Below are 11,396 nucleotides of genomic sequence, written 5' to 3'. Positions count from 1 at the left end.
CAGGGTCCCGCAGAGCAGGGAGCCCAATGTGGGGCTCGATCCCAGGACTCCGGGATCATGACCTGAGCCGAAGGCAGACACTTAATGACTGAGCCACCCATGCGCCCCAGACAATGGTGTATTTTTATGCAGACTACTAAATTTAATTAAATTTAAATGTGTACATCTCATTTAGAATTTCTTAAAACTATAAGTAAAATTGGTCTGTAGCTTTTCTTGAACTGACAAGGAAATTCTGTCATTTTATTTTTCTAGGATACCTATTAATCTTATGTTGTAACATCTTAATATACCTTCCACACTTCTATGTGAATGTTCTGTGTGTTTTCGCATTATCCTTATATGCTCGTGATCTCAGGGTTGTGAAATGGAGCCCGGCATCTGGCTTCACGCTCAGCGGGGAGTCTGCTTGAGATTCTCTCCCTCTCTCTCTCCTTCTGCCCCTCCCTCTGCTTGTGTGCTCTCTCTCTCTAAAATAAATAAATAAATCTTAAAAAGGAAGACTTTTCCAGGAAATATCATTTTATTTTTTGCCTCATAAATCTCTTTTATTGCAGGAAGGCTCATGGACAGCTTATATGAGCCAGTCCCAGAGCAACAAACTAACCGAGAAAGCACCTCTGTCAGGACTGGTTCTCTTATCTCACCTTTTGCAGAGAGTGGAAAAGCACACGACAGTCTCTTCATGGTGAGTGAAGCCTCGAGTTCTGTGGATTGCCCCTCTATTATATATTTAGGATCACTTGCTTCATGATACCGGTTAATACAGCAAAAACCACTGAAAGTTCTTCATTTACTTTTGGTTTCTGAGTTTCTCTTCATTGTTGTCTCTTTCATGATTTTAGCTTATTAATATAAACTGCCATTTATAGAGTATGTATTACATAAGTTAACTCAGTTAATCCTCAAAGCAACCTTAGGACAAAGAAATATATCTTTTTCGAGATTAGGAAACTGCAGGAGAGAAAGCAAAATAACTTGCTAAAGGCTATATACCATGAAGTGTTAAAGCTGGCAATTAAAGATATATGGGTCTGCCTCAGTAGTTCATCACTAGGGTACTGGTAATCAGGTCTTTGGGATGGAGGGAGGGAACCCCAGATTTGTAGCATTTGCCGATTGCCTGGGTGTAAATGCTTCTACCGTGGTCATTTTCGAGCTACCAGTGGTTTAATAATAGGCTTACAATACCTGAATATTTATTTGTTCATTATCTCCAGTGCCAACAGCAGCATACCAGTGGTGGCTTTAAAATCTGTGCTAACCACTTTACTAAGCTGCTCTTTATATTTATGGACACACACCGTGAACTTACAAAGCATGAGTATTACTAGAATGCAAATGCAGATAGTTTTTTTGAATTATGTTTATAATTACTAGAGGCAGAGAGTTCTCAGTGCTCTGCAAAATTGGCCCTGTCCCCGTTTAACAGTGCTGGCTGTTCTCATAGTTGATTGTGCTGTATTTAAATTAATCCCATACTAACGAACTTATTTTGCTTCTCTTGTGGCTTAGTACAATACAAAACATCCTATGTCTGCTACAAATAAAGAACTTCCCTATACTTATAGGGAATGATCATACTTTTCCCCAATAACAACACAAAGATTAATATCCGAGTCCTTTTTTATAAATAGGTGATGTCATATATGACATTATTTGTGTTGATCCTCACAATAACTTTAGAGAGGTTCAGAAATGTTGAGAAAGGGGGTGCCTGGGTGGCTCAGTCGGTTAAGCATCTGCCTTTGGCTCAGGTCATGATCCCAGGGTCCTGGGATTGAGCCCTGCATCGGGCTCCCTGCTCAGCGGGGAGCCTGCTTCTCCCTCTCACTCTCCCTCTGTGTCCTCTCTCTCTCAAATAAATAAATAAAATCTTAAAAAAAAGAAATGTGGAGAAAGGTTACATAACTTTCCCAATTAAAAAAAGGATGACCCAGGAATCAAATCCAGAAAAGTACCTTCAAGTTTTATACCTACCTTCATACCTACCCGTTTTATTCCTGGGGGACATTCTTTGAAAACCTTTTTTGTGTAGCTTACAGATGTAAGCAGTGTCACATTAGTTAGCAACCAAGTTCAATAATAAGTCTCAGTCAGTAAAAATAATCCAAAAAAATTTAGTGTAGTGGAAACTCTTCCCTCAATCATACCCTTTTCAATATCCATGAAGACGTTGATGTTGACAGATATGCAGAAGAGGAAGCAGCAATACATTTTACATATTAATGTGAGAGAGTGAGACTTACATGGAGACTCTCAATTGACATTGCAAAATGTTTGTAAGCATTTTTACTCTATAATTAAAAAGAAAAATTGAATACGCTGAAGAGCCTGAAGATATTTCCTTAAATGTGTTAGTTTAATAAATATGCATGAAAAATAAACAAGTTCTTGGCCAAGCAGTCTACTAGAATTTTTATCAAACTTCCTTACATTGCAAAGTAGATGAGAATAATGAAAACATGATTTAAATTGCTACAACTCTCTCTCCATGTATATATAGAACACACACACATATATGTATATAGTCATGCATATCATGTATATAGATATATATCTCCATATTTAATTTTAAAATTTATGCGTACATACAAGCATAAATGTGTATGTGCATGTGTGTATACACTTTTGAAAGGCAACCAGTTCAACCATTGATTCTTTTTTTTTTTTTTTTTAAAAAGGCAGACGCTTAACGACTGAGCCACCCAGGCACCCCTGATTCTACTATTAATTGTTAAATTGTACCAGTCCTTTCAAATTACCACTGACATTTTATTCCTAATAAAAATGATTCCATAGCTTGGATAAAATGAAATCAGTCTTTTGAAAAAATGACATTTAGTGATTTAGAACTTTCTCTCTGAGCCTCTGAAGAATGGATCATTTTTTTCCCCTAGTATTCTCACTTCCTTTTTTTCCCCCCTAAATCAAGGGAAGAAAAGTTTTGGACTAGTCTTGACAGTATCAGAAAAAAGTATTCTTTTCGATTCATGTTCTAGAAATATTATAAAAACACCCCTAAAGTTCATGGAGTTATATCTCAAGCTCCCAGTCCTCAACCCAAATGTATCTGTAATCTTCCCAGAGAGGAGAGGTGCTCTCATACTCAGACTCTTTAGAAGCAACCAGACAGCATATCTAGTTGTTAACAGTGGAAATTAATAGCCCATACTAAAAATAATATCATTTGTCATATGAATTGAAAAGAAAAATCTGGGGTACCTGGGTGGCTCAGTCAGTTAAATGTCTGACTCTTGATTTCAGCTCAGGTCATGATCTCAGGGTTGTGATATCAAGACCCTCACTGGGTTCCATACTCAGCATGGAGCCTGCTTAAGATTCTCTCTCTCTCCCTCTCCTTCCCCCCTACTCTCTCTCCCTCTCTAAAAAACAAAAAAGAAAAGAAAAGAAAAATCAAAATGAGAGAGGAATCCTAGGCTTCCTGGCTTCCCTTAAACATGTTTTATTTATTCATATTTATTAGGAGTTTTGTGAGGTAGAAAACACTGTTCTAAACAAGGTATGGAGTTATATAGATGCATATAGTTATATAGATCTTATATATAAGATAATCCAGACTCCCAGAGGAGATGATCCAGTGTAGATCAAGTTCACATTTAAGGGTTGAATAGGTATTAAAGGGAAAGAAGTTTATTTGAGGATTTTTAAAATTAAAAAAAAATTAATTGAAGTATAGTTTACATATACTATTAGTTGCAGGTGCACAACATAGTGATTTGACAATTATCTACATTATGATATGCTCACCATGATAAGTATAGTAACCATCTATCACCACACAAAGTTATTACAATATTATTGATTATATTCCCTATGTTCTACTTTTTCATCCCTGCAACTTATTTTATAACTGGAAGTGTATACCTCTTAATCCTCTTCACCTATTTTGTCTATCCCCTGCCCGCTTCCCCTCTGGTAACCACTAGTTTATTCTTTATATTTATGAGTCTCTCTTTCTGTTATTGTTATTCATGTGTTTGTTTTGTTTTCTAGATTCCACATATAAGTAATGGTGTTTGTCTTTCTGTCTGACATATTTCACTTAGCATAATACCTTCTAGGTGTCTCATTGTTGTCACAAATGGCAAGATTTTGTTCTTTTTATGGCTGAGTAATATTCCATTGTGTATATATATAACACATCTTCTTTATCCATTTACCTATTGATGGTCACTTAGGTTATTTCCTTATCTTGTCTATTACAAACAATGCTACAATAAACATAGGTATGCATGTATCCTTTTGAATTAGTGTTTTCATGTTCTTTGGGTAAATACCCAGAAGGGGAATTACTAGATCACATGGTATTTCTATTTTCAATTTTTTTGGGGAACCTACATACTGTTTTCCACAGTGGCCATACCAATTTACATTCCCACTAACAGTGCAGGAAGGATCCCTTTTCTCCACATCCTCGCCAACAATTGTTATTTCTTGTCCTTTTGAGACCACCTATTCTGACTGGTGTGAGATGATATCTTATTGTGGTTTTGACTTGAATTTCACTGATGATGAGATGTTGAGCATCTTTTCATGTGTCTATTGGCCATCTGCATGTCTTCTTTGGAAAAACGTCTATTCAGTATTTTGGAATTTTAAATGAGGAACATCTGAAATATCCAGCTTCCATTTTAATTGCAGTTCCATGAGGGGCTGGTAATGGAGAGCTGGTCCAAAGATAAATCAATTTAAAATACAAGACTTCAGGGGCACATGGGTGGCTCAGTCATTAAGCGTCTGCCTTCAGCTCAGGTCATGATCCCAAGGGGCCGGGGATCGAGCCTCACATTGGGCTCTGTGCTCAGCGGAAAGCCTGCTTCTCCCTCTCCCACTCCCCCTGCTTATGTTCCCTCTCTCTCTGTGTCTCTCTCTGTCAAATAAATAAATAAATCTTTAAAAAAAAAAAAATGTTTGTACCTCTGCCAATTGGGGGTTAACTGGATCGGTCCTGAATTATCCAGTTTGCCGTCTGTATTGACTGAAGTAAGCAAATAATTGTCAATTTTTGCTTATATTTTGTAACCCATAAATTAAATTGGTAAGAAATTTAAGCCTTTTCAAAATGAGCTTTAAATTGGGGTGTGGAGTAGGGGCAATGTCCCTATTATTTATATGTTGCACAAATATTCATTCAATAAATATTTGTAAGCTAAATGAATGGATCAGTGAAGTTCCATTAATCAAGCTAAAGGAAGTCTTAATAATGAAGTATGTATTGAACAGACATTTCTCCATCAAGAAGACATACAAATGGCCAGCAGACACATGAAAAAATGCTCCACATCACTTGGCATTGGGGAAATACAAATCAAAACCACAATGAGATACCACCTTACACCAGTCAGAATGGCTAAAATTAACAAGACAGGAAACAACAAATGTTGGTGAGGATGAGGAAAAGGGGAACCTTCTTACACCATTGGTGGGAATGCAAGCTGGTGCAGCCACTCTGGAAAACAGTATGGAGGTTCCTCAAGAAGTTAAAAATAGAGCCACCCTATGACCCAGCAATTGCACTACTAGGTATTTATGCCAAAGATACAAATGTAGTGATCCAAAGGGGCACCTGCACCCCAATATTCATAGCAGCAATGTCCACAATAACCAAACTGTGGAAAGAGCTGAGATGTCCATCAACAGATGAATGGATAAAGAAGATGTGGTTCATATCTACAATGGAATACTACGCAGCCATCAGAAAGGATGAATACTTACCATTTACATTGGCATGGATGGAACTGGAGGGGATTATGCTAAGTGAAATAAGTCAATCAGAGAAAGACAATTATCATATGGCTTCTCTCAGATGTAGAATATAAGAAACCGCACAGAAGATCATAAGGGAAGGGAAGGAAAACTGAAGGGGAAGTCATCAGAGTGGGAGAAAAACCATGAGAGACTCCTAACTATAGGAAACAAACTGAGGATTGCTGGAGGGGAGGTGGGTGGGGGCTGGGGTAACTGGGTGATGGGCATTAAGGAGGGAACATGATGTGATGAGCCCTGGGTGTTAATAGGCAACTGATAAATTATTGAACACTACATCTGAAACTAATGATGTACTATGTTGGCTAATTTAATTTAAATAAAAAAATTTTTTTAAAATAATGAAGTATGTATGATGCAGTGTCGAAAAGCATGAGCTTTAGAGTTGGGCAAATAAGAGTTCTCATCCTTACCAGCTATTTGACCTGGGAAAGTTGCTCAAATTCTCTAGACCTCGGTGTCCTTCTCTATAGAATGAGAACAATCCCCTGTATAGGTTCAGCTGAGTTCTGTTGCTGGAAGACAATCTCCTCTTGATCCTCCTCCTCTCCACATGCAGGAAGGATTTAGCGCAGAAGTTAAAGAACCTGAGAAAGGCTGCAAACTGCAGCCTGAGGGGGTCTGGATTTTATGGTCCATGGGCTAAGAGCCACTTTTGCATTTTAAAAGATTTGCTTAAAAACAAAAGCAAGGGCGCTTGGGTGGCTCAGTCGTTAAGCGGTGCCTTAGGCTCAGGTCACGATCCCAGAGTCCTGGGATCGAGTCCCACATGGGGCTCCCTGCTCAGCGGGAAACCTGCTTCTCCCTCTCCCACTCCCCCTGCTTGTGTTCCTGCTCTCGCTGTCTCTGTCTCTGTCAAATAAATAAATAAAATCTTAAAAAAAAAAAAAAAAAGTAAAGAAGACTGTCAGAAATTGCCTCTGACCCCCAGAGCCTAATATATTTCTATCTGGCTTTTCAGAGGAAAAGTTTACTGACCCCTAGAGCTGTGCAGTTACAAACACAAGGGGCAATTGAGTGCTTGAAAAGGGGCTGGTCCAAATGTGAATGGCAGGAGGGGTAAAATACATGCCATAGTTTACAGACTTCGTATGAGAAAAGTATAAAACAGCTTAATTAACAATTTTTATGTTAATTGTTGAAATGAGAATATTTCAGATACATTAGGATAAATGGAATTTCACTCATCTCTTAACATAGGATGGTGGCCTCCACGTCACATCCCACCTTTCAAATGTCACATGGATGCTTATATTCTGCCAGACTTAAATTATATCTGTTCTCCAGGCTTTAGGAAACTTGTAGAATGTGGTTTTTAGCCTTTTGGCCTCTGGTGGATGAAGGCACACCAGAAGGAAGGTGAGGAGATGTTAAGTGTTATTCTACTATGTCCACCATCCTTCCTTCTGAGACTTTTCATACTTATTATAATTGGCATTACCATCCTCAAAAAAACAAAACAAAAAAAGAAAATCAGTGCCCTTTCACCTCTGGAACTCCTTTGCTGTGGACAGGGAGGATGGCTAGCTTTCTGAAGGTGGCTCTCCTTTGTCTCTGTAGAAAATAATTTACATCATCCCTACTCCAGGCTTACAGTATTATCCTAACATTTAAAATGAGTTACAACTCTTCTGTAATATTTGGGTCTTATAAAGTGGTGATAAATTAAGACTTCTGATTTTTTCCAGTTAAGATGGAGAGGAATGATTAAAAAAAAAAAAAGACTAATACTATTACAGTAAAAACTAAACCACAGGGGCACCTGGGTGGCTCAGTCAGTTAAGCGTCCGACTCTTGATTTTGGCTCAGGTCATGATCTCAGGGTCCTGAGATCGAGCCCCATGGTGGAGTCAGCTTGAGATTCTCTCACTCCCTCTCCCTCTGCCCCTCTCCCTGCTCATGCGCTCTCTCACTCCTTCTCTCTCTCTCTCAAATAAATAAAAAATCTTAAAAAACAAAACAAAACACCTGAATCACAAACAAAAGAGCCGCTATAAAAAGACTTTGCTATGACTTTTGGCAGTTGTTCTCAAGAGCAGCTGGGCTTCAGGATCACCTGAAGACACATACATCTAGACCCTCCTCTGGGTTTACCATATCAATAAGAAAGGATTAGCGTAGCCCCGTCCAGTAGAAATATAATGCAATCCACAGATATAATTGTAAATTTTCTAGTAGTCACAATGAAAAACTTTAAAAAGAAACGATGTAATTAATAAAAAATATTAATGAAACATTTTATGTTCTTGTTTTTAAACTAAGACTTTTGCCTGTATTTTATACATCTTAAGTCAGATGCTAAAGTGTCGATGGTTAAAGTGAAATCATAAAGGTTGTGTATTTTGTACCCAGCTTCAGTTTCTAAATTAAAATTAATTTAAGCTAAATTAAAATTTAGTTCCTCAGTCACACCAGCCATCTATCAATTGCTCAATAGCCACATGAGGCTAGTAATGGCTTCTGTATTGGGCAGGGCAGGATGAGGGGCTTGAAAACTGCTGGTGGTATTGAGGCATCAAAGTAACCAGATAATATCATACTCCACTTCACTTAAGGAAGTATAGATATTAACGTATAAAAATACTTGATGATAAACATTTAATTATATACTTGCAGAAGGAGATGAGACAATAGGGAACAGGTGTGTTATCCAATGAGGAAACTGAGATTAGTGAATTGTATGGAGAGACAGATGGAGTCAAGACTGGAGTTCTGGCTTCCCAAATACTGATCTTGTCCTTTGGCCCCTCTGCCAGAAGTGTGCGTGAGAGAGAGAGAGAGAGAGAGAGGTATGAATGTGTGTATACGCAAGAGTTAGAGAAGGCAAGAGACAGGTAAGTGGCAGAGTGCTTTTGGGAGATAAGAAGTGAAGAGGAGCAGAAGACAGGAGGATAAAGAATCCGATCTTGTAATATATATGCTAAATATAATCTGATGATATAGAGAACATAGCAGAAAGAACTTGAGATGGGCAATGCAGTTAATAGACTCGAGTTTATTCTTGCTCCCTAGGCGGCTGAGAAATGTGTGTCCTTGACAATGTTATTGAACTTCTCTGACCCTAAATTTCCTAAGCAATAGAATGTGGCTAAAAATGTCTGCCTCTTGGTTTGTAGTGAGGATCAAATGTTATAACACACGTTAAGCACCTGGCATAATGCATGTTAATGTTCATTTTCCTTCCTTCTGCAACCTATCACACCAGGGCAGAGTGATCCTTTAATTTAATATCCTTGATTAAATGACTTTAAGTCAAACTCTCACTTGAGCTCGGATGTCGTTTTAAAATAACTGCTCAAAAATAATTTGTAATCAACACTCCTTACCTAAAAGCATTGATTTTTACTGGGCTGGACAAGAAGAAGCAACAGGATTTATTGTTGATATGCATTAGAACACCCAAGATTTTAATCTCCACAAATTGCCTCAAATCATGAACACTCAGGTTGAGTGCAACGTTTGACAATTCAACCCTAGATTTCCCATCATGTGTAGACAGCAGTGAACAAGAAAATCTATCACAGGGGCTCTTGTTTGCCTAATTCCTATTTCAGGGTGTTTTTTTGGTTTTTGTTTTGGTTTGGGGGAGTTCATTTTAACTTAAATATTATTAAAATGCAAGTTTAATCACTCATCAACATTCTGTACTGATAAAAAGCACTGTGGAAATCAATTAAATTGTTCCCAGCCACCAGATGTTAATGAGAAAGTAATATAGCAGATTCAAAGGTAGCTTTAAAGACAAACAACACAATACACGTCTAACAGTTGGTTAGAGCTCAGCACTAATGAGGCCAAGGTCAGGGGTTTAATCCCCATATGGCCAGTTATTTGCTGTGCTCCGTAGCCACTGGCAGCAGCCATGACCCCAGCCTGCTGTCTTGGCCATGTGTGCCATTGGTCATTAAGGGATCTGGGTTGGAGGGTGAGGAGGCACCAGCACAAAACCATTACCCACTTACGGGAGGAGCAACTCAAGAACAACCTTGCTGACCAATAGTTCATCTGCCCACGAAGAGTTTCCTGCACTTTAATCAGTCTTCAGGCCACCAGTGCAATTCTCAGCCTTCACCTTGGGATAATTCAGGGGTCAGTGGTAAGAGCACTATGAGAGAAAACAGTTCTTGCCTCGGCTCTGTTCCTAAAGAGTGTTGAATAAGTCCTTGTACTATCTGGATCTGTTTCCACTCTATAAGGTAATAGATTTAAACTAGATGATCTCTAAGGCCCCTTGCTGCTCTAAAATGTTTCCTTAAATACATTTTATTTATTTTTTTTTTTTATTTGAGAGAGAGAGAATGAGAGAGAGCAAGCACAAGAGAGGGGGGAGGGTCAGAGGGAGAAGCAGACTCCCTCCCGAGCAGGGAGCCCGATGCGGGACTCGATCCAGGGACTCCAGGATCATGACCTGAGCCGAAGGCAGTCGCTTAACCAACTGAGCCACCCAGGCGCCCTCCTTAAATACATTTTAAATTATTTTGGAAGTGAAGGGGCCCCTGGGTGTCTCAGTCAGTTACGCGTCTGCCTTTGGCTCAGGTCATGATCCCAGGGTCCTGGAATCGAGTCCTGCGTCACGCTCCCACTGAGCAGGGTGCCTGCTTCTCTCTCTCATGAATAAATAAATAAAATCTTTAAAAAAATTAAGAAATTAATTATTTTGGAAGGGGAGTGTTGTCTAACATAAAACACTATTATTTTCCTTTTGGAGCTGTAGAAGGCAGACTTCTAAGATGTCCTCTAATGAACCTGGCTATATTAGTCAATGTTCTCCAGAGAAACAGAAAGGTAACAGGAAGTCACTTCCATAATTAGGTTACAAAAGACCCTGACTTCTGTCTTGCTAGCGGACTGGCTCCATTACCTTCTTGGCTTGAACATCATGATGAAGCAAGATCCCATCTACAGAGGCCCATGTTGGAAAGGGACCTAGAGCTACAGTCAGCCTACAGCCAACAAGGCCTTTATTTCAATAGCCCTCAAAAACTTGGATGCTGCCAACAATCATTAAGTGAGCTTAGAAGAGGATCCTTTCCCCAGCTAAGCTTTGGATGAGACCTCAGACCCTTAGACCAACAACTTGACTGCAACCCTGTGAAAGACCATGAAATAGAGGACCTATCTAAGTCATGGCCATATTCTTGACCCACAGAAACTGTGTGAGATAATAAATGCTTATTTTTTTAGGCCATTACATTTTGGAGTAATTTATTACACAGCAATATTTATTTATTTATTTGTTTGTTTGTTTGTTTGAAGGAGAGAGTGAGCATAAGTTGGGGGGAAGGGCAGAGGGGAGGGAGAAGCAGGCTCCCTGCTTAGCAGGGAGCCCAATGTGGGGCTGACATTCCAGAACTCAGATCATGAGATCATGATCTGAGCCAAAGGCAAACACTTAACTGACTGAGCCACCCAGGCACCCTCACAGCAATATTTAACTAATACAGGAACTAAAATTAATTTGACAAGTTATTGATCAGAGTTATTTGCAGATAATCAAATCCATGGATTTAGCTAATTTAATCACAAAGGAATATAATACAAGTTAAAGAGAACTCAGAACTGTTGGGAGGTTGATACCTAACTGAGCTTGCAGGAATTAGTCTGAG

At 38.9% G+C, this 11,396-nt stretch overlaps 1 protein-coding gene across 1 annotated transcript in view; it reads left to right on the top strand.

The window, feature by feature from the left end:
- The first annotated feature begins 550 nt into the window (after window positions 1–550).
- Window positions 551–11,396, top strand: part of SAMSN1 (SAM domain, SH3 domain and nuclear localization signals 1) — a 131,859-nt gene continuing 121,013 nt past the window's right edge. Inside the window, exon 1 of the mRNA XM_031030442.2 lies at window positions 551–688. Within this exon, the coding sequence (XP_030886302.2) occupies window positions 566–688 (123 nt within the window). The 5' untranslated portion in view covers window positions 551–565. The remainder of the gene's footprint in view (window positions 689–11,396) is intronic.

The sequence above is a fragment of the Leptonychotes weddellii genome, chromosome 1, assembly GCF_054177405.1.
Source record: "Leptonychotes weddellii isolate Sample4059 chromosome 1, ASM5417740v2, whole genome shotgun sequence".
Taxonomy (NCBI): domain Eukaryota; kingdom Metazoa; phylum Chordata; class Mammalia; order Carnivora; family Phocidae; genus Leptonychotes; species Leptonychotes weddellii.
Note: the sequence above shows the minus strand (reverse complement) of the source record. Positions and strands in the feature narration are given on the sequence as shown.